At 37.0% G+C, this 21458-nt stretch overlaps 1 protein-coding gene across 2 annotated transcripts; it reads right to left on the bottom strand.

The window, feature by feature from the left end:
• Positions 1–699: 699 nt before the first annotated feature.
• On the bottom strand, positions 700–20248 carry MAP9 (microtubule associated protein 9). 2 transcript variants are annotated; one of them, XM_087816538.1, is made up of 13 exons: positions 20095–20248; positions 19306–19390; positions 18077–18397; positions 13896–14125; positions 9888–9984; positions 8935–9176; positions 7084–7154; positions 5849–6017; positions 5449–5538; positions 3854–4015; positions 3586–3731; positions 3302–3434; positions 700–1033 (listed from the first exon to the last, which is right to left on the bottom strand). In XM_087816538.1, the coding sequence occupies exons 1-13, from the start codon at positions 20167–20169 to the stop codon at positions 908–910; spliced, it is 1947 nt and encodes a 648-aa protein (XP_087672664.1). In that variant the 5' UTR covers positions 20170–20248; the 3' UTR covers positions 700–907. The 2 variants fall into 2 exon arrangements, with proteins under 2 accessions (XP_087672664.1, XP_087672665.1); XM_087816539.1 differs by having other exon boundaries at positions 9888–9981.
• Positions 20249–21458: the final 1210 nt, after the last annotated feature.

The raw sequence follows: 21458 nt of genomic DNA, 5'->3' as shown, positions 1-21458 counted from the left end.
AGATCTAATAAACTGGACATTTTCTACAAATTACCTTTTCATACAGCTGTCTTCCAAATACAAGCTATAAGACTCTGGGTTAGTTAAGAGCACAAAAATTGCCTTTATTATCTTTATGGCTTCAGTCTAGAAAATAATAATAGTGATAATGACCTTGAACTCTTATAGAATTTCCAAAACTAATGTGTAAGTATATCACTACCATGGAGTGGATATCTTTTTGGTATCACTGAAATAATAAAGACAGAATTTAAAAAGACAAATTTCAGAGGTCTGCTCATTATAAAGTGCGTATGATTGTCACATAAACCTAGAACAGATAAAATTTATTCATATTAAAATACAACACAGAATTTTTAAATAAAATGCCTCAATGACTGCATTCTACTGAATTACTCCCTCAACTGACCAAAATTCTAGCTTGCAAAGTGCAAATGCAACTACTTTGAGCTAAAGATCAGTTTTAGGAGAAATAATATATTCATACTCCCTAGTGACCATTCATTTAAAAACCTGAATCTAGATGCACAATCTTACATAAATTCAATTATTTATATAATTATTGTACCTGGATGGTTTCCTTTTTATTACTGGAAATAAACATACTTAAATGACATACACAGCATAGTGAAAGTGATCACTGATCATCTGACTGTAAGAATCCTTAGGACATGATAAAGGTTATGTATTTTAACGATTAGCTTTTCATTTGAGGAAGTTTATCTACAGCTCAAAAACTGCTTTCAATGCTTTCGCTGGTTAAGCTCCAAAGCATCTTTTTCATGATCAGCAGAAGTGGCTGGCATTTAATTAAAATAGACTCTTTAACTATTAATAACTGGATAAATAGTTTTAAACCTATGACTGACGTTGTTGAATAAATAACTAAATAATGTAAGAAGTGGAATTATCGAATCACTTTTGAGAGCACAGTTCTGCTTGGAGGACTCCATGGAGGAAGTGCCTCATTTTCAAGAAAGGAATGACGTTTCTTTCCTTTTCGTTCAATTCTTTCCTGCCTTTCTTTCTTTTCCTAAAGAGAAAATAGAAAACCATATATTTATATACATGTATAAACAGAAAAAAATAATCCATTATAAGATATTTAAATGTCATTTCCTAGTTTAATTTGGTTATAAAAAAAGCACTAGGGAATATTGCTAATTTATAGGTATACTACCAATAAGTATTAATTGACCACTTAATTTTTTAAGTATTAAAAGTGATATTTTAAAAGAATTATAACTAAGAAAAAAGACCTATAATTCCATAACTCAAAGACAATAATTAGTCTAAGTTAGTGATCATTTTCTGAGAATAGGCTCTTAGAAGTAAATTTACTGGGTGCAAAGGTTGAATAAGCCATGGCAGCAAGGAACACTTCAGATTTTTTACAAATAGTTGAAAATTGAACCTCATGTTTCTTTTCTTATTATTGAGCTTGAGCACATTTTTATTTCTTTAGCCCTTTCATGAATTTTTTTGCTCAATTATTTGGCTCATCTTAACTGTAGGGGTATCAGTGCTTTTAATTTTTAGCAATTTATATATGATCATATAATAAATATTAGCTTTGCAGCATACATTTTATCTACATTACTTTTAGTCCTTGTTTTTACAAAAAATAAGATAAATATTTCAGCCATAGATAACAGTTTAAAGAGTAATATAATCAAAACCTGTATAGCCACTATGTGCCTTATGAAATAAAACATGACCGATGTTTTGGCCACTCCCTCATCAAACCTTCCTTCCTCTCCACCCCAATGAAGTAACCATTACTCTGAACTTGAGGCTTATCACTGCATCTCTTAATACTTTTATTACACATGTATTTATGCCTGAACAACACACAATTTTGTTTTGCAGGTTTTTAGAATTTATACTAAAAGGTATTGTACTATCTTTTCTATTGCAACTTCCTTTTTTTAATTCATCATATTTCTAAGACTTATCTGCATAGAGCTGTAGCTCTAGTTCCCTGATGTATAGAATTCCATCAACATAGTACAATTTATGAATAGACATTTTTGTTGAAGCCATGCTCTCATTTTTCCCCCAGACAATGCTGTTATAAACATCCCTGTTTATTCCTTGTGCTTATAAGCCAAGATTTTCTCTCCCTGTATATGTGCAGGAGTGAAATTGCTTGTTTGTTGGGTAAGAATATGTTCAGCTCTGCTGGAAAATTTATTATCCAAAGCTGCTGTAGGAATTCACCCTCCAACCAGCACCTATGTTGACTTTTTATTTTGATACATTAATGATTTTAAATTTAATGTTTTCTTTTGTTATTTCTTAGTAACACTTTCAGATTTTAAAAAGCATCTCATTACCATGTGATTGATAGATATTACATTTTATTTTATTTTGGCTCTACTGTTTGGCATTTTATATTTAACATTTTAATTCTTTTGGAGTTTCTATTGCTATAAGGCAATTCTGCTAAGTGATTTATGTCCAAATGTCACACAAATAATACCAATTGTTATTCCCTTGCATTCATCAATCTGTGTTATTATTCATATAGCACATTCTTACTTGGAATAAGTTCTGAGGTGTCCTGTGGGTCTATTATTCTACTGGTACTGGTATATACGGCTTCAATTTGTACTTATTCATTCAACTGTTAAGCACTGAGGTCCTACCCGGGGTCAAGCAGTGCACTGGGAGCCATGCACAAAGTGATCAGAAAATCCAAACACACAGTTACGATCCTGCTCCCTCAGGCAACTTGTAAAATAGACAGGTAATAAACAATTAAACAACAGGCAATCCAAACTATGTGCACTTTTATAAAACATAAACAACCTATTGTGCTTGCTAAAGAAAAGGGAGTATTTTCAAAGATAAGTGGATTCAGGAAAAGTCATTTGAAAGTGAGATGATGGATACGAGAAGCCACTCAGGATATGCATGGGAAAGAGCATTTCACGCAGAACAAGTGGGGGCTCTGACAAGTGGGACGAGCTTTGGATATGAGTGAAAACGAGAGACCCAGTGTGAATATAGTTGGTGGAAGACAGGAGAGGGATACCCAACGAGAATAAAAGGCAGGTGAGTAAGATTATGAAACCTTGCATGCCATGGTGACAGAACACAGGTGGACACAGAGAAGTCAACGAGTGACACTGAGGAGGAAGGCAGAGAAGTGGGGGAGAGACGAGAGTTGGAATTCAACAGGGTAGCTGCCAGGCAGAGCTGGCCAGCAGGCAGGGACAAGCAGACCTTAAACTAGGGACAGAAACGTCACAAACATGCACATCTAAAATACGTAAGTGCATTAGCAAACAGAACCTACCAGCCATTTTTCATATTCATCGATAGCTTGTTTATCTTTATCTTTTTTCTCAGCTCTTTTCAGTTCTTCTTTTCTTTTCTCACTGATTTTCTCTTTTTCCTTTTCTTTGAAAAAAGCTTCCTTTTTTTCATTCCTATGTGGGACAGCATAAAACACTGCAAGGTTAACGGGGAACACGTAATAAAGGTTTCCTACTAGGTCTCTGACGCAGTAGTAACTCCCAGTGCCGAGCGCCCTAGAAATCCCCGCTTCCCCGCGCAGAGCTGCGGGCGCGGCCGCATTACCATTTTCCCACGGCCGCCTGGCTGTCCCTCCTCTTCTCCGCAGCAGCCTCCTCTTCCTCCTTCTTCCTGGCTCTTTCATGCTCTTTCTCCTTTTTATTTTTCTCCTTAAGATATTCCATCTTTTTTTCCTTCCATCTTTCAAAAGCCTGAAAAAGTTCAGAATGATTTTCTGATTTCTTGTGAATACTGTCAAACGAGTAGAAACGCGGCCAATGGCTGACTGAGCCGCCAAATGCTTAAAGGAGCGAACAGTCAAAGCCGGGCACACCTGGACCGCCGCCTCCCTCCTGGCCGCGTCGCCCGCTGCCGCTTTCTTCCTGTGCTGCTCCTCCAGCCTCCTTCTGGCAGCTACTCTCTTAGCCTCTTTTTCCTTCATCGCCTTCCAGGCCTCAAACGACGCTAAGGCTTCTTCTCTTTTAGCCGCTCTTTTCTATTTTGGAGAAAAAGTAAACAGTTATATATGTATGTACAAATAGCTAGACAACTATATATAGATAAATAGATACCCAAATATATTTTTCTTTAATTCCCTTGATATGCATCATCTGTAGAAATTGTGTTTCAAAGCAGATAATTTATTTAGGATGGTTTATACAAATTAATTTATGAAAAGTACATTCTGAATTATTCCTTGCACTTTAAAATGTCCTTTACTAAAATGCATTTTATCAGCTATTGATCTACTATTCATGGGAAGGAAATCAACTTTTTTTTGGAAAGGGTGCTACACAAACATTATCAACATAATTTGTAATAGGCTCCGTGGTGTAAAATGTTCATAATAAAATATTTTGGTCAAAGAAAAACAGCAAAGTACTAGGCTTATAAAGAAAGTCTGAGTAAAGGAATTTGGCCACCACACACAGTAAGCTGCAGATCTCTGCTGTGAACAGTTTTTTGACTGATAGCAAAGCATAAAATTCTTACTGTGTAAACATATTCCAAATGCTGAACATGCGTGGCAGACTGGAAAATATGTAGGTGAGTGTATAGCAAGTATGTTATTACTTTTCTTCAATCTAAGCCCATAATATCCTGTGCTTGCCTTAACATTGGTTGGCATTAAGTGATATAAAGCCTTATTATGGAGATAACGTAATTTAGAAGTAGAAGGACTACCTACTCACTGAGTTGTGAAGATCAAATGAGAAGTGTCTGGCACTGACCACAGCAGTGAGATGCTGCAAACACGGTGACAGGTGTGCAGGCACGCCCCCTGCAGGGCTGCTCCAAACAGCAGCGTGTATTTGGGAAATTTGTTTCTTTCTAAATCCATTTTAGTACTAGGCAGCCTAATGAAGTGTTTTTTTTGTTTTTGTTTTTCAGGGTTTTTATTTTAGAAGATGGGAAAGAACTCAGCCTGTTGTACACAGTTCAGCTTCAGCCAATGGGAAGGATACGGGTCAAGAGCTCGGGTAGGGGTTGGTTTTAAAGATACATATAGAATCCAAGTTAGAAAGAGGAAAATTGAAGGTTAATGCTGATGACCTTTTATATTCTTGGCTAAGTTGTAAGACTGAAGTTAATTTTTAAGCGTGAAGTAGGTAGGTAGTCACAAGCAATAATTAAGTTCACAATCAGTAGTGCCAAAGCTATTCCACACACACAAAAAATAAAAATCTCTCTTTATGTTTTTCATGTAAAAGTTACAACATATTTATATCAAACTAAAAATGTATGAAGTTCCAGAGAAATAAAATCAGAAATCAATTCTTTTATATGCAAGTTATTTTACCATTTAAAAAACAGTTGATTTAGAAATATTTAATATTCAGAGATATTTTACTGAATTAAAATCCATAATATGTTTTTACTTCTATGTTTCAGAATACCTATTCATTTTGGATCCTTAAGCTTTCATACCTGTTCATTTTGGATCCTTAAGCTTTCGCTTTCGATCCTTTTAATTCTGTGCTTTTCATGTATATATACATTTTTCTTTTCTAACCACTCCTGTGGGAACAAGAATAAATCTATGATATTCAAAGGTTTCCAAATGAATCTGAATTATCTATTTCTGAAATATTTGATTAAAAATTGTAAAAAGCAAAACAGAATTTATAAATTCTATATAAACTAGTATCATTTTTCTTTTTCTGATAATGTTCTACTATACAAAGATTGCTCAGGTATTATAAAGAAAAATCTCTCCCAATAAATTAAGCATTAAATCATCATTTCTGACAGGGTAATTTTATTCCTTGATAAACAGGTAACCTTATGTGATTAGTTCTTACAAATACTTTTTTAAAAACATTTTTACCTGATAAACGGCTGCCCTTATGTTATCTGCTCCATCAAGTTCTTTGTTTTGTTTGTGTGAGGGCTTTTGGTCCAAGACTTTCAAAGTCCCTAAATAGTGAGAAGAAGTAGTTTTCGGTGGAGTTCTCCTTATAGAACCAGAGTTCTTTAAAAATTCAGAGGTCATTAATCTGAAAAGATCCAAATAAATCAAGATAAAATATTACAAATGTACTTGGTAGAAAAAGATTTGATAGAATTTGCAACTACTCTATTTGAAAACTACATTCTAACTTAGTAAATTAAAATTGCTTTGAAAATGATAAAGTCTTTTCTTAGTATACAAAGAGGCCCATTCAACATAATTTAAATTTTATAACTTCCAGTTATATATTTTCAAAGTGACTGCTCTTTTTAGGTATTTGTAATGAGAACAGTTTTAAGAAACATGGACTGTATCTCAAGTTACCTGGAAAAAAAACGATATTAATAAAGTAGGTTTTAACAGTTTCTTGTGTTACTTTGCTACATAAACCATTCTAAATATAAAGTTAGAATAGTATCCTCTATTTCAGAGGCTGGTGGGTAAATCTGGCTCGTCACCTGTTTTGGTAAATAAAGTGACTGCATCACAGCTACATTCATTCATTTACGTATTGTCTATGGCTGCTTCCAGGCTACAATAGCAGAGCTGAAGAATTACAACCCAGGCTGGATGGCACCACAAAGCCTAACAAATATACTAACTGGCAACATGCAGAGACAGCTTCCTGACCCCAGTTCTTGTCGATTAATGATCATTTGATTACTGATCATTTAAAAGACTCTGAAGGTTTTGATTAGCATGTATGAGTTACTGTTCATTATCATCATCATCATTGTTTAATAAAACAACTTAGTCCATAGAACCTTAAGGCTTTTAAGTACAATTTTTCATATGTTAGTAAAAAACACTTAATAGAGAAATATAATGCTGGACCTCAGCTTTATTACCACTTTATATCTACTGTCTCAGGAAAAACAAGAGAAAGAAACTCTATCCCAGAAACAATGTAGGGTATGGAGAATCCTAATCAATTCCTTTTTATAAAAGAATATAACTAAATGAAGGGTTTTATCATGAAGAAACTACTCCATCTCATGAGATGGAAATTAAGAGAAAATCAAGTAACACCAAATGCAATTTACAGAAGTTCAATTAAAACTAGCTTTGTGGAGTATAAACCCATAAATAAGAGACAATGATAACTTTATTACCTGCCTGAGGCACTGGATGCTCTATTATTTGTTGACTTTTTATTCTTCATATTTCTATCTTCAATTGTATTCTATTAAATAGAAAAGGCCACAGATGGATTACTCACCAGAACTATCACAGTGAGGCTTAGAGGTCAAACCGTCAGAAGGAAACAAATGTTTCCTAACCTTCTACTAGGTGTCAATTACAGTACTCACTGGAATTAGAGAGGGTTGACAGACAATAAAAAGATAAACAAATGTGACTCATGAAAGAGTCCAGTGACAGAGTGACTGGAGTGGAGGTGATGGAGGGCCTCTCTGAGGGCTTGACATCAGAGCTAAGAAAAATGAAGAGTAGAAAGGAGCCACCGGAAGGTCTGTGGAAAGAAGGAACCAGTGAGTGCTAAGAGCCTGAGAAGAGAAAGAACTTGGTAATTTTGAGAAACAGAGAAAGGTGAATGCTGCCAAAGCACAGTGAACAGCAGGGAGAGAGGATGAATATGTGCTCAGAGAAGAATCCCTGACATCTTTAGGGAGTGGTAAGGAGCTCGAATTTATTCTCATGATAAGAATCCAACAGAGGCCTCAGCAGGGGAATGATTTGATTCCGGCATATGAAAGATCACTCAGTAGCAAGTAAGAATAAAGCCAAAGATGGATTCGGTCAAAAGCAATTATGTTATGATCTTACTTGTCATAGGTAAATTACCTGTTCTCATTTAGAATTACCTCTGTTAAGACATTTCTAAGATTCTGTCCATAAATTCCAGAATACCCTTCTTCCTTTTTAGGCATGACTTTTCTACTTTATGCAGATAGATGGGTGCTAGCATTAAAGATACAAACACATCTCTAATTTGGCATTAGTGTTTTTTCCCAAGGGAAATGGTTAAGGACAATATATCTGAAACAAGGCTTAATGAACGTTCTCTATACATTTTAATAAAAAGCTAATATTCTGTATTATAATAAAGTCCTGTTCAACAACAAGTTTTCAGCTAGCACTGTTATCTTTCCCAGTAACAAATATGCATAGCCACCAGTAAACTGCAGCTCTAAGAGATAAAGACTAAATTCACCCCGGCTGGGTGTGGCTCAGCAGTTGAGCGTCGACCTAGGATCCAGGAGATCAGGGTTTCCTGGTCAGGGCACATGCCCGGGTTGCGGGCTCAATCAATGACTCTCTCATCATTGATGTTTCTGTCTCTCTCTCTCCCTCTCCTTTCCTCTCTCTGAAATCAATAAAAATAAAAAAATAAAAATAAGACTAAATTCAGGAGAAATGCAGACTAAAAATGCTATGCCATAAATTTTAAAAGTACAGCAATCTGGTGCAATGCAGTGTAGGGACAAATAATCATACGCATAACGGATCTGGTTCTCAAGGTTATAATAAAAATGTTTCTGATAATTACCGTTTATCCATTTTAACGATAATGGATGTTGCTAAACATTTCTTCTGAAAATTCTTCATTAAAATTTGTAAAATGTTTAAAAATGATATCCAAAGAAATAACTTTCGCTAATTAAAACCTTGGAAATTGTTCCAGGTGGCTGCATTTTTAAATGAACACCATTAGAAACCTATCCACTTATGGGTATGTGTTTCTGAGATACTTATAAGTATATTATGATCATATACTTCTGATAATTTTTAATGAAATAATAGGTTTTATTATATGTACTGCAACCTTCCCTGATTAAAATTCTTTTGAATTAAATAAGAGCCACTTGGCCATATGATACCACTATTAAAAGATGAGTTTTCTACAGATAATTCAGAAGTACCAAACATGGAAGACAAACTATTTACAAGTTGTATTTTGTGCTTTAAGCCGTAGTATAAAAGGCATAATTTTATATAAATACCTTTGCAGGCTCAGTTGCATTGGTAGATTTTAAGTTATGCTGAGATAGTGGTGGACCAACTGTTAAGTGATCAGTCATTATCAGTTCAACTTTCTCCTTTTTTTCTTCAAGGTCATCAGAAGTCACTTGCCCTTCCTTGGATTTCTCAAGTGCAGTAGTAACAAAGTCTATCAAAAGTGAATTCTCTTCATTTTTGGCTGATTTCAAGGAATGATGGTTTTCACTGAATTCTTCATTCTGATCTATTTTGAGACAGTAACAGCAGTAAAACTCCATTGTAAATTAATAAGGTAGATAAGAGATTCATTTGCTTTCCACTAGATGTCATTAATCCCTTTTTCTTGCAAAATTAAATAACAAGAAAACTGTCACATTCAACTTGAATAAACTTTTTTCCATAGTGATCTACAAAAGAGAAAATGCTTGCTCAACCTACTCAAATATCTGATGTACTCAACACTTAGAAGAAATATCACATTAGTAAACAGAATGGAAGAACTACCCTAAACCAAAGATCCACCAAAAGCACTCGTTGATGTACAAACCAAATGAGATGGCAATATCTATTCTCTTCAAAAGTCAGTTTCTTAGCTGGACAAAGAGGCCATGTAAGCAGGAGGCACACGTCTCTATACTACTACAGTTATTAGTAGTGCAGATGTAAAAATGCAGGGAGAACCTAGAATCCATGTAACCCTTCGGCAGTTCACCATGCAGAGAATAAAGCCGCCCCCTGAGTGTTATTCCCCCTAAGATGCTGTGTTGCCTCTGATGCCAAAGGGGCACTAAAGGCAGTTTATTCTCACCTTATTATTTATTATTGTATTATTTATTTGTATTATAACTGTAAATCTATTTTTGCCCACCCCTGTATTATTTTTACAAATAGAATTTGTAAAATTATAAGCAAATGAGTTCACAAATAAAATGATGTAATTATTTGATATAACCACCTTTTATAGATGTTTTATCCCCAGATCCTGGTAAAAAGGAATCTCCAAGACTTTCTTTAAGGGATGATGTTGATAAACTTGTTAACCATGGATCCTGCTTAAAATAAGAAAAATTTAAAAAAGTATTTATTATGTTAGTTCAGGTCTCAAGATTATGGAGGACAATAGCATTATGAAGACTATTTCATTTCATAAGTCTGAAATCTGCATTATTAGGAGTTTGCTGCTGTAACACCAAAAGCTTGTTAAACAAATGGAGGCTAATATGCTTTCTTTTCAAGCCTCGATGTCTTGATCATTAAAAGGGGTCACTACAGAGCTCTTCTAGTTCTTTAATGGCCACTTCTACATTTGTTTTTAGCAACTGTTAAAACTTCTGCTTTAAAATCAAATCTCATAACTATTTAAGGTAAAGATCTGATATCTGTTTCTCTAATTCTCCATTCTAAGACAGCAGGTAAAAACCCTCTCTCTAAAATCAATAAAAACATTTTTTAAAAGTTTTAAAAAAAGACAGTAGGTAAAAATCCTACTTTCTAACAAATATTACTAGGCCTCCAAATGAAAGCAATTCTAAAAACAACTACACAGCTACTTACAAATACCTGAGACTAGAAAAGTACAGATTTTATGCACTTCAGTTCTCTTCAAAATTCTAAAAATTACACGAAAGTGAAATGATATTTGGGTGTCTAAACTAAACATCTCTTTATAGAACAGTAATCCAACCCAAAGGTAATGATATGATAGTGTAAGAAGTTTAATTTTGTTGCAAAATAAATGAATTCTCATTTTATTTCCCATGGTATTCTATGGGTACAAAGAAAATTATATGTCAAAAGCTATACAGAAACCATCTGGGAAAATGGCAGAAAGGCTGAAACACTGGAGTAGAACTTAAGAGACAAAAGTTTTGCCTGAGGAGATTTGCAATTTAGTAGCTTTTTGCCTGAGGGCATTCTTCCATCTGTCCAGTTCAGTAGATGGCTGCAGCCTTGGGGATGGATGGGTGGGGGTGTGTCAAAGGATTGAGTTTAGGACTGGAAAATCAGACAGTGTGTTTGGTTCATAGGCATAGGGCATGAACCCAAAAATCTGCAAATAAAATTCACTAAAACCCTTGGCTCATCTATTCATGGTGTGGGGAAGACCTCAGAGAGTCCTGTAAAATCAGAGCAGCTAGAAACTGAAAGAACTAAGCAGAGATTTCAGTCTATATTCAAGACATGGCATGATGGATGAGGGAGCAAATGGAGCTATACTATTACAAGGTTTCTATATTGAATGTGAAACAATGCAGTACCAACTCTAAGATTGAGATGATTTATGAATGCATCTTGTAATCCACAGAACTACTAAAATATAATGCAAATAGTTACAGCTGAAAAGGCAATAATCACAACAGAAAACAAAAAATATGTGATTAACTCTTTAAGGCAGTAAAGGAGCTATAGAGGAACAATAACAACAATATGAATTTAAGAAACAGGTAAAATAAATAGAAAGCAAACACCAACAAATTGGCCCTAAATTTACTTACTTACTTCAATGGATTAAACACTCATAAATGGTCTATCATTAAAAAGCAAATTTTCAGGCTTGATAAAAACGAGACATCAGATTATTAATAATAAAGAGTAACGTAAAGAAAAAGACACAAATAGTTTGAAAGAAAAGTGATAGAAAAAGATTTACCATGCAGACACTAGTCATAAAAAAGCTGACATATCAGACAAAACAAAATGCAAGATAAGGAGTATTACCAGAGCATAGAAACATTTAATAATGCTAAGTACGCTAAAGATATAAGCGTATTATGTGTCTAATAAGAAAGTCATAAAATACTGGCAGAACTAAAAGGAAGTATAGACAAATTTGCAAGCATAACTAGAGATTTTAACACCCTTAGATGGTATTAGTAAATCAATAAGACAAAAAGCCAGTGCATATGGAGAAGACATAAACGATACTACCAGCCACCTTGACCAAAATAAAATTATAGAACATTGTATCTAACACCTGCAGAACACATATTTTTTTAAAAAGCAAATGGAACTTTCACAAGACACACTTAGGCCAGGCCATAAAAATATCTCAACAATTTTTAAAAATGTGAAATCACGTAAGATACAGCCTCTATCACAATAAAATTAAATTATAAATTAATACAAAAGATTTGATAGGATCTAGAGAAGGTCCAAATATTTGGAAATAAAATCATTCAGCACAAAATAAACAACTGGTCAGAAAAAAAGATCACAAGAGAAATTAGAAAATATATTTAAAGAAATGACAATGAAAATAAAAGCCATAAAAAAAAAAAGGGTGCTGCTAAATCAGTGCACAGAGGGAAATTTATAGCTTTCAATGGTTTTATTAGGAAGGATAAAAGGTTTAAAGTCAGTGGACGCATTTTAAAGGTAAGCAAATTAAACCCAAAGAAAGAAATAACAAAGAGTAATAATCAGTGAAATTGGAAACAAACTATAGAGAAAATTAAGAAAGCCAAAGTTGGTTCTTTGAAAAGTTAAATAAAACTGAGCAATGCCTATCAAGATTTAACAAGAAAGACTGAAACCACAAATTCTATATTAGAAATAAAAAATAGAATGTCATGATAATACAAAAATTCCTTAACGGAAGCTTAGCCAGGGACCATATAGTTCCATTTCCCTGATCTGCTAAAGCACATTATGGAGGAGGAACGTTCTTCCCATGCTTGCCCTCTGACATGTGAGATGGAAGTCCGCTAACTATAGTGAAGTGTAGAGAGGGGCCACGTGTTCTCCCCTAACAATGATACATAGTAAACTCCCCAATGCAATCCTGAAAGATCACATTTACTTCCATTTTGGAATGGCCTTGAAAATATAGGTTAGTGCCATCAACACACAATAAATAAAACCAAATGAATAAAATGACACTGGCTATAATGTCCTTAGCCAGTGTGAATGAAAAGGGGCTGAATACCAAATCTGACAAGCTCAGGGGAGGCCTGCATGGCGTGCCACATAAACTCAGAGACCAAAGTAATCACACAGAATGGTCTGAACATAAAAATTCCTAACTAAAAGCAGGTAGTCACATCCTAGGCCTGTGGCTTCCTTGGCAAAGGTCAGTCTACCTTATGTGAGCCTATTATCGTTTGGCATCTAAGATAACATACCTTTGAAATGTCAGAGTAATCTCCTTTTCCAGATCCTCAGGGCACACCCCCCTCACCAGAGCAAGAGGCCCCAGAACCCCTCATTGTTACTTGCTTCCTGAATACCATCTCTGTGTGCTGTAAATGTTAATTGTTAACTATCCTGCACCCAGCAATATAAAAGGAGTATGAGTCCCTCCATTTTACTTTTTATCCAATCCCAGAGACTTCCCTGCTTCGCTTTCTCCTACTCCCTAATCATTATACCAACAATGGTTTTCATGTAACACTCCTGAGTCTCCTCCTTTGATTCTAATGTATAAAATAAGCTGCGAAACTGCTATTTTCCAGAGCATTTTCTCCATTTGTTGAGATTTTGCTTCACAGTAATTATCAGTTTGGCTCAAACAAACTCATAAAGAGTCTCTACAGGTTTGGCCGTTTCCTACATAGACACCACAAATTACATAATTCAAAAATACGTAAATAAAAATATAAATTCTTGCAATTAAAGATATACAATATTGCACAGATTCTAAAGGGGAACTTACATTGCACTTTCTCTGAAATCGGATGCATATTATAGTTACTGGTGTGCTATGGCTTAATTGGCAGATTTTTATTCTCTCATGGCAGTACACAATACAATGCTATATCTTTGCTACATCTTGTAACTGACAGAGTTTCAGACTCAATGGAATACAGTATATTAAAAAAACTTAAAATTATTTCCTTATCAGCTGCTGAAGAAAACATGTAACACACACACTCACACACGTACACAGAAATACTGTGTCTCTTATGATTAGGTGCCAAGGCCTGAATTTGAGAACACAGCTCATCAGTTCAGCAGGAGTGCTAACCTCAGGATCAAGGCTTTCAGGAGAGGCTTTCTCCTCAGCTTCTCGTTGTCTGTCATTTGGTCCCAGGAGGGATGAAGGTGCAGGATGTGCCTCTAATTCTTTCTGGAGGGCAGTTTCTTTCTCTTCTCCTAGCCCATCTTTTTCCTGCCTGAGCGTGTGCTTTCTCAACAAGCTCCTTGGCCGAGGTGAGGGTGTGAAGTGGTTTTCTGCTTCAAGGCTGCTGTTTTCTGCTGAAAAATGGAATGTTTTATGGTGGATGTACAAAAACCGACATGACTTCAACCACACCCCAAGGTGCCACCATACTTTTCTCCTGTGCCCATGCACCTGGCTGTCTGTCCTGGAGAGTCCAGAGGATGCCCATGCCCTTCTCTAGGCAGAGCTTCAGTAAGCACAGCAAAGCAACAGTTCACAATCCAAATTTTAAAAATAGCTGCCATCATGGAAGTAACTAGTTTTACCTTAGTTTTATGAGAAGTTAGCTCCTCAACTTTATGAATTCTCATTGCATTTACTATTAAAAACAAACAAAACAAAGTTGTGGCCTCCACAATGATGGGGCTCGTCTATCAAACCTTAATAGAGTCTCTGCTTCTGGGCCCTGTACACATTACTCACGTTCCTGGACCTCATAATCAAACTGTGAAAATGGTCCTATCCAAGGACTTTATAGTTTGGGAAGGGAGCTGATTCTAAAGAAATAAATTACGAGACAAAGGTAAGTGCTGTTACAACTAAGGAGGAGATGTTGGGATGGGGTAGAAGTGCCAGCTCTCACTGGAGGGTGCGATGAAGAGCTCGATGATTTGAGCTGTTGAGTTCATGAAACTTCTCTACAGTTATTAAAACAGCTCAGTTACTACTTCAATTACTGCTAGATTTAAAACAACCTACTGCCCGTATACTTCCAGCCCTCAAAACATAAGAAACTTTTTATATTAACTTTTTGCCTAAATTTTACCAGTTACACATATTCAATTCTCCATTGCTCTACCAATGCATCCTTCTGACAAAATTTCAAAACTGGAATAATTAACACCTTCCTTCCTCCTTTCCGTCTATAAATGGACTTATGAATGCTTCTAGAAGATTCCGGTTGGTACCAATGTAAATGTGTCATTGCCAATTTTAGCCACACTCTAAATGTTCAATCCAAATTCCAAGAGTCACCCTAGATTCCTCCCTTTGTCCCCCCATATCCAAGCATCATTATACCCTACTGATTCTACTTCCTAAATCTCTCATTATCTCGCTTTAGACATCCCTGCTGTTAGCTCCTCAACTTTACTAGATTACTGCCTTGGTGATACTCATAAAATGAAAATGAGATCACATCGCTCTTCTCCACAAAATTCAATGGCTCCCATCATCCAGTCCTACAGGATACAAGCTTAATTGCCTTTGGACAACACAGAAGCTTTCACGGTCTTGTCCCCGGCTGCCTGTGCTGCCCCGTCCACTTGACACCCATTTCTCCAGCTGTGTCCCTGACAAGCTGGGCTGATGGCTGTTTTGAATCAATGTCACAACCCTTCCTACTACCATACCCTCACCCAAGCTGATCCCTCTGCCCAGAATGTCCACTTCCTGCTTCTGAAAAATGCCTGCATGTCTTTCGGGCCTGTTTAAGCAGAATATTGTATAGTGCCTGAAAGCGGGTGTTGAATCCATTTTTTTTATTGTGATAAGAACACTTAACATGAGATCTGCCCTCTTCATACAGTTTTAGGCACACAATACAGGGCTGTTAACTAAAGGCACAACATTGTTCAGCAGATCTCTAGAACATGTCCATCCTGCATAACTAAAACTTTATACCTGGTGAATAGCACCTCATTTCCCCATCCCCAGCCCCGCGCAATCGCCATCCTACTCTGTTTCTGTAAGTTTGACTATTTTCATATTTAAATCTCAGCTGACTCATTAGCACTGTAACCTCACACGAGTCATTTAACCTACACTACCCTGGTTGCCCACTGGTAAAATTAGTTCAGAATTAATTCCTAAGGTGCTCACAGGACTTGAATGAGATCATATATACAAAGTGCAGAGCACAGTGCCTGATACCTGGTAATGCTCAATGACCACTGACGACTGCGGTAAACGTCTGTTCCTTTTCTTTTCGGCTTGTCTATCACGTCTGCTTCCTCTGGGGTAGTCTCTCCTCCTCTCCAGCCGTGTGGTAGATTCTGGTGGATTAAGTTATTTCCTCCATCCCTCAGTGCAAAGGGTGGGCCCCTGGTGCACACCACCACCACCCATGCAGCTTATCACTGAAACTTCACCTCCCCGGTCCAGAGCAACCAGTGGGAAAGTCAGTGCTTCCTATTTGGGGTTGGAGGGTATGCCTTTAAGGTCATGGAACTGAAAAGATGCGATGTGGAGACTGCCAGGAGGATTCTCCCCTGACAAGGGAAGCACTGTCTGTGACAAAGAGAACAAGTGATGGAAAAACAGGACCGATGGATGGAGTAACTGGGGCAGTGACAGAGGCAGGAGGAAGGACTAGTGATTATTTAAAAATATAGTACTGCACATCTGTGTATAGCCCTTAGAATCCAGGTGCTATCTTGTATTTAAAATATATCTTAACTCATCACAGGTTAAAAAAAAAAAGGTATTAAATAGGTGGATTATTGCTAATTATCTATCATACAGTTATAGTTACCTATTTCTACCTGTAGAATACTAACTTTACCCTCTATGTGCTCACATTTTCTTATTAGCCTAATGAAAAACTTTTAAGAATCAAGACAAATAGGCTAAATATAATACACAAAAACAGGTTTCTAAGCTCAAATAAGACTAGAAAACACTGCCTACTCTATCCTTCTAGACAAGTCACTATGCATCTTTCTTTATTAATGGCTCCCAGAAGTTCTCATAAAGAAATCAGTTTAAATTTTCTATAACTCTGTTTTCCCCGTAATACCAACGGACAACCTATGGAATGGACTTTGGGCAATGGTGAACTATTGGACTGTTTACCAAGTTCAATTATGTTCCTTTCTCCCCATTTTTTTTTTTTATTGTATTCAATACACAGGAAAGGTGCATTTTAGCAAGTGAATTGTTTCATATGCCTTGTGGTCACAATTTTGCCACATTTAGTAGTTCACAGCACATACATCAACTGATCCTAAACAACTGTGTGGAATGGGAAGAGCAAGTTGGACCTTTTTCCTCATGAGAACACTATGCTGAGGTCACACATACCTAATATAGGGTGGTTTTGGGTTTTGTTTTGTTTTCAGTGTCCTGGACACTATTCTAGTATTCTTTGCTCTGCTCATAGCCTCTCATTTGAAAGAGCGATATCTACTACGTAAAGCATGTAATATTTACCAATACATTTAATGCTAATAAAAAGGAAAGCAATTTTTATGCAAGTTAACATCAAGTACTATTTCTCTTATAAAAACAGAAAATAAAGAAGACTGGAGGGCACACAACCCTTAACCTTCCATGCCCGTGTTTCTGTGTGGTGGCCCGGGGATCTCAGAGGGGCTGGCTCCTGCTCCACTCCACCTTTGTTCCACTGGGCCCAGGGCTCAGTAGAATTGTGGAGAAACTACTGTAATCCCAGATCACACCAGGAATTTACCCTCAGAATACTGAGTTTCGTGGGTTTTTCGTAGGGAATAGAGAAACTGAATGGAGCTTCTTCTTTCTAAAGGCAAGTCTGAGACTTAAAAGAAACAACAAAACTCTCTCCCTTCAAATATACAAATATCAAACAATATTCTGGCAAATGGGGGCACTGAAATGATTGTTTTAAGGACTAGTTTCAGTGCTGCTAAAAACTTTAATCTCTGTAGTATGAGATGGATTAGAAAGGATTCCATTGCAGTTTCATCCCTAAAAACAAAATTAAAGCTCACAGACTGAGGCAAGGCTGGACCCAGGAGCTTCAGGAGGCACAGCTGTGGATAACTGAAGGTACTTTGGCCTTCTATCAGGCACCAGCATAGGTGCTACATGACATATACCACTGGACATCAGAATTATGGGTTTTCTCTACAGTTCTATTATTTTGATTTATGTCTGTAAAATTGAAAAGTTAAGTCTAATTTTTTTTTTTTTTTTTTAATATTTACTTGCTACTATATGAAGGTATTTTGTGCCTGGTTTTCTTAAAATAAATTTTCAAGAAATGCAGTTATAATGACCTAACAAATTACCTGAAAGTGTGCTTTTGATTGAAAGAATTCTGGGTTTGGGTTTCATCTTAAGTTTCTCTTTTTCAGTGTCCTGGTCTTCATTTTGAGATTCAGCTGAAGGATTTCCAACCCTGTCTTCACCACCATCAGGTGAGATTTGCGCATTGTTTTTGATGGGGAATGCTGGCTCCTCTTTCATCGTGTCACTATTTGGTTTATTGGTTTTCAAAAAAGACAGTTTTGGAGAATTATTTTCTTCATCATCTGATATATGGAAATCATTTACTGTTTTCTTGAGTGAGTTTTCATCTATGGAAGTGTCGGAAATATCACCTAAGGAAACTGAAAAATGGAAGAAAAATATCTTCAATAGTATATCTTAAAGTTTCAAAGGTTACATTAATCAAAGATTACCTTAAAGATTAGAAATGAACAACTTAGGCAGTTTTTATTGGTACTTATAAAATATAAATTTTAATTTCATTAATTTATTCAAAGCATACTTATCAAGTGTGAATAGTGTGCCAAGCATTATGCTTGCCCTGAGAAAAATCACCCAGTTTCCTCAAAATAACAATTGGCCATGGATATTTAGATTTGGGCCTATAAAACTTTTATATATAAACAGCTTCATTAGATTTTACTATAAGAATAATAATACAGAATGTTAACCATAAAGCAATGATTAAATGAATCATTCATTTAATCATAAGAATTATTCACTGAATCTTAAAGTATAAAAGGCTGAATTTCAAATTTAGAACTCTGTAAGTTTATACCTAAATGTTAATATTTTTACATAATCAAAAGAAACCAAATTAAATCATACCAGTACTAATATAGTGAATTTTTATAACTGAGTCCCTATTACAGCCCAAAAAGTCTGATTTATAGAAAGCATTATAAAAGTGATTCTGATATGCACCAAAGTTTAGTTCTAGGGGTCCTAGCTATAATCTCTCTGTAGGTTCTCATAGGGTTCATCTCAAAGATGAACTTGATTTATCACTGGTAGGCACCCTTTACCGCAAACCGACAGTTAGTTATTCACATTCAGAAACAACCAAGGACAATCATACAACTTCTTGAAAATTAAGAGTGCCTTTTTATTTGATAAAAAGTTGGAATCTAAAACTAGTGAATTCATAGATATAATTTTAGCATAAGTAATTTTTTTGGAGGAATCGGCTAACTATAACTAAGAAAACAAAAAGAAGAAAAGTGGTTTATTTTTCCATGTTCTCACATACCAATCTCATCACTGTCAAAGTCATCCGAGTATTCAGAACTCCTCTGTCTGGCTGAGCGAGCTGTAATTGCTTTTATTAGCTCATCCTGAAATAAGATAATTAAAATCAATTTCCACCCAAAAATGGAAGTCTCATATCTAGAATTATTTAAACAAATAGTGCTAGCTTAATAATTGCTTTCAAACTCAGGTTTTATTCATCTAACAATATTCGCTGAAAGCCAACCTTATCCCAGGCACCCAAGTCCCCAGACTCAATGATAAGGTTCCTCTCCTCATGGAGCTTACAGTTAAATTGGAGGAGACAGACTATCAAGATAACTGAGGAGACTCTGACAGGATTTATTATAAACTGGCATTTTGGAAGAAGCTGGTACTTTTAAAGATCTTTTGTTTCTGGAGATTGCAGTAATGGATGTAATCAACACTGCATATTTAGAGGCTGAGTTCAAAACTGCAGTGACTGGACAGAGAAAGCTTAAATGTTGTTATGTTACAATAGGAAAAACAACATAAAACATTTATATGAAAATACCAATTTAAAGTTGCTATTCAACTTTTATAAGCTGATTTAACTTTTAAGTTAGCAAGAACTTATCAATGAGGCTAGTTTGGTAGTCTTAAACACACAGAAGAGTTTGTAATACTAGAGCCCAGACACAACCATCTGCAACATTTTAAAAGGAATGTAAGCCTTACTCCAGCTTTATACAGGGCTCTTCTTAAAATCAGTTCAAAGCCAACGTTCCTAACACAGTGTTAACTTGTAAAATCATCTGAAACACTTTACCTGGAAAGTAGTTCTTTTGGTGACTTTTGGACTCTTTGTATATGCCAAAGTTGTGCTAAAAACTTCACCAGACATAGTGTATGGGATCTTTTTCTTCACTCGTTAACTTTATAAAATGGCTAATAACCCATAAAATATAAATATAAAAAAAACACAATAAATATAAAAAAACACAAATCAGACTTTTTTGTATACTTGAGAATTTCTAATACCACACTTAGTGCCCCCCCAAGCCAAACAAAAAGAAAAGCACCATATGAACACTGAGCTCCACCCACACTTAAAGACGTCGAGTTCTTGTAAAGATACATCAAGTCCTCCCAACAAGCTTGTTCTAAAAAAATATTCAAATTGAACTTATCCTAAAATAGTTTTGCAACAATATTTTAAGGACGCACCAATAAGTGACTGCGATAGACTAATAGGATAAAATGTTGCCAATTAAACTACAAATTTTATTTCTCACCTCTCTCATTCAAAAATCCTAACATTGCCAACAAAACAGTCATACTCATTCAAAAGGCTACCAAGAGGATCGTCAGCTTAAAAGATATAACTAAAAGTACAACCACCGGAGGGAAAAAAGCTTGCGCACAACGCTAGGGAAAGAGAAAGATCATAATGCTAAACGGCAGCCAGCGACATTTTTCCATAGGGTTAGAGAAAAAGAAACTCCGCGAGGGGCTGCCTCCAAGTCAGCGTACAAATGGGCCCGTGGCCGTTCCTCGTACTTGGAGCGGAGCCGGGGGTCCCCCCGCAGCGCGCCCGGGGACCGAGGGGCCCCGCCGGCTCCACGCACCCCGCGCGGCGCGCTCGGCGCCGGACACCGGCCAGGCCGCTGCACACTGGAGCGCCGCCTGCGCCCCGTCCCTCCGCGACCCCGGGCCCCCCCAAGCCCCACGTTCTGCACCCACCCTGCCGCTCCAGCCGAGGGCTCCCCGAGACCCTGAGGACCGGGCGGCCGCACTCGCGCAGCAGCCTCTGGCGGAGGTAGGCGCCCGGCGACTCTCGGAGGCACGGCGCAGGACAGAGCAAGGGGGCGGGGCCAAGCGCGGAGGCGGGAGGCGGTTGCTAGGAAACAGCGTCTCCGGGAGGAAGTGGCTTCCCAACCCTCGGGTCTCTGGGATACCCAACACCACCTTGCGGCCGCCCGCGTCGCTGGGGCAACCGTCCGGACGCAGGAAGTGACATCAGCCCTCTGGGTCTTGGAGAGGGGTGCACGCGGGCCGCCCGTGCCGCCGGGGTTGCCTAGGAGACGGGACGGGCGCTGCTCCCATCCGCGCGCGGAGAGCCCGCGGTTTGCGGGCGGAGCGAGTGTCTTCGTCCGCGCCGGCCGCGTGAGCAAAGCGCAGTCATGGTTTTGC

This window comes from Miniopterus natalensis, chromosome 4 (assembly GCF_054644295.1).
Source record: "Miniopterus natalensis isolate mMinNat1 chromosome 4, mMinNat1.hap1, whole genome shotgun sequence".
Classification (NCBI taxonomy): Eukaryota; Metazoa; Chordata; class Mammalia; order Chiroptera; family Miniopteridae; genus Miniopterus; species Miniopterus natalensis.
The sequence above is the reverse complement of the archived record's forward strand: the minus strand, read 5'-3'. Positions and strand labels throughout refer to the sequence as shown.

Bases quoted from the DNA above. Each gene is read 5' to 3' on its own strand.
- MAP9 (XM_087816538.1), bottom strand. From the start codon at position 20,169: ATGTCTGGTGAAGTTTTTAGCACAACTTTGGCATATACAAAGAGTCCA. The intron at 9,177-9,887 runs GTGGTTATATCA...GTCTCAAAATAG, and splicing joins GGATAAAACATCTATAAAAG to ATCAGAATGAAGAATTCAGT. The intron at 7,155-8,934 runs GTATTTATATAA...TCTATTTAATAG, and splicing joins ATGCAACTGAGCCTGCAAAG to AATACAATTGAAGATAGAAA.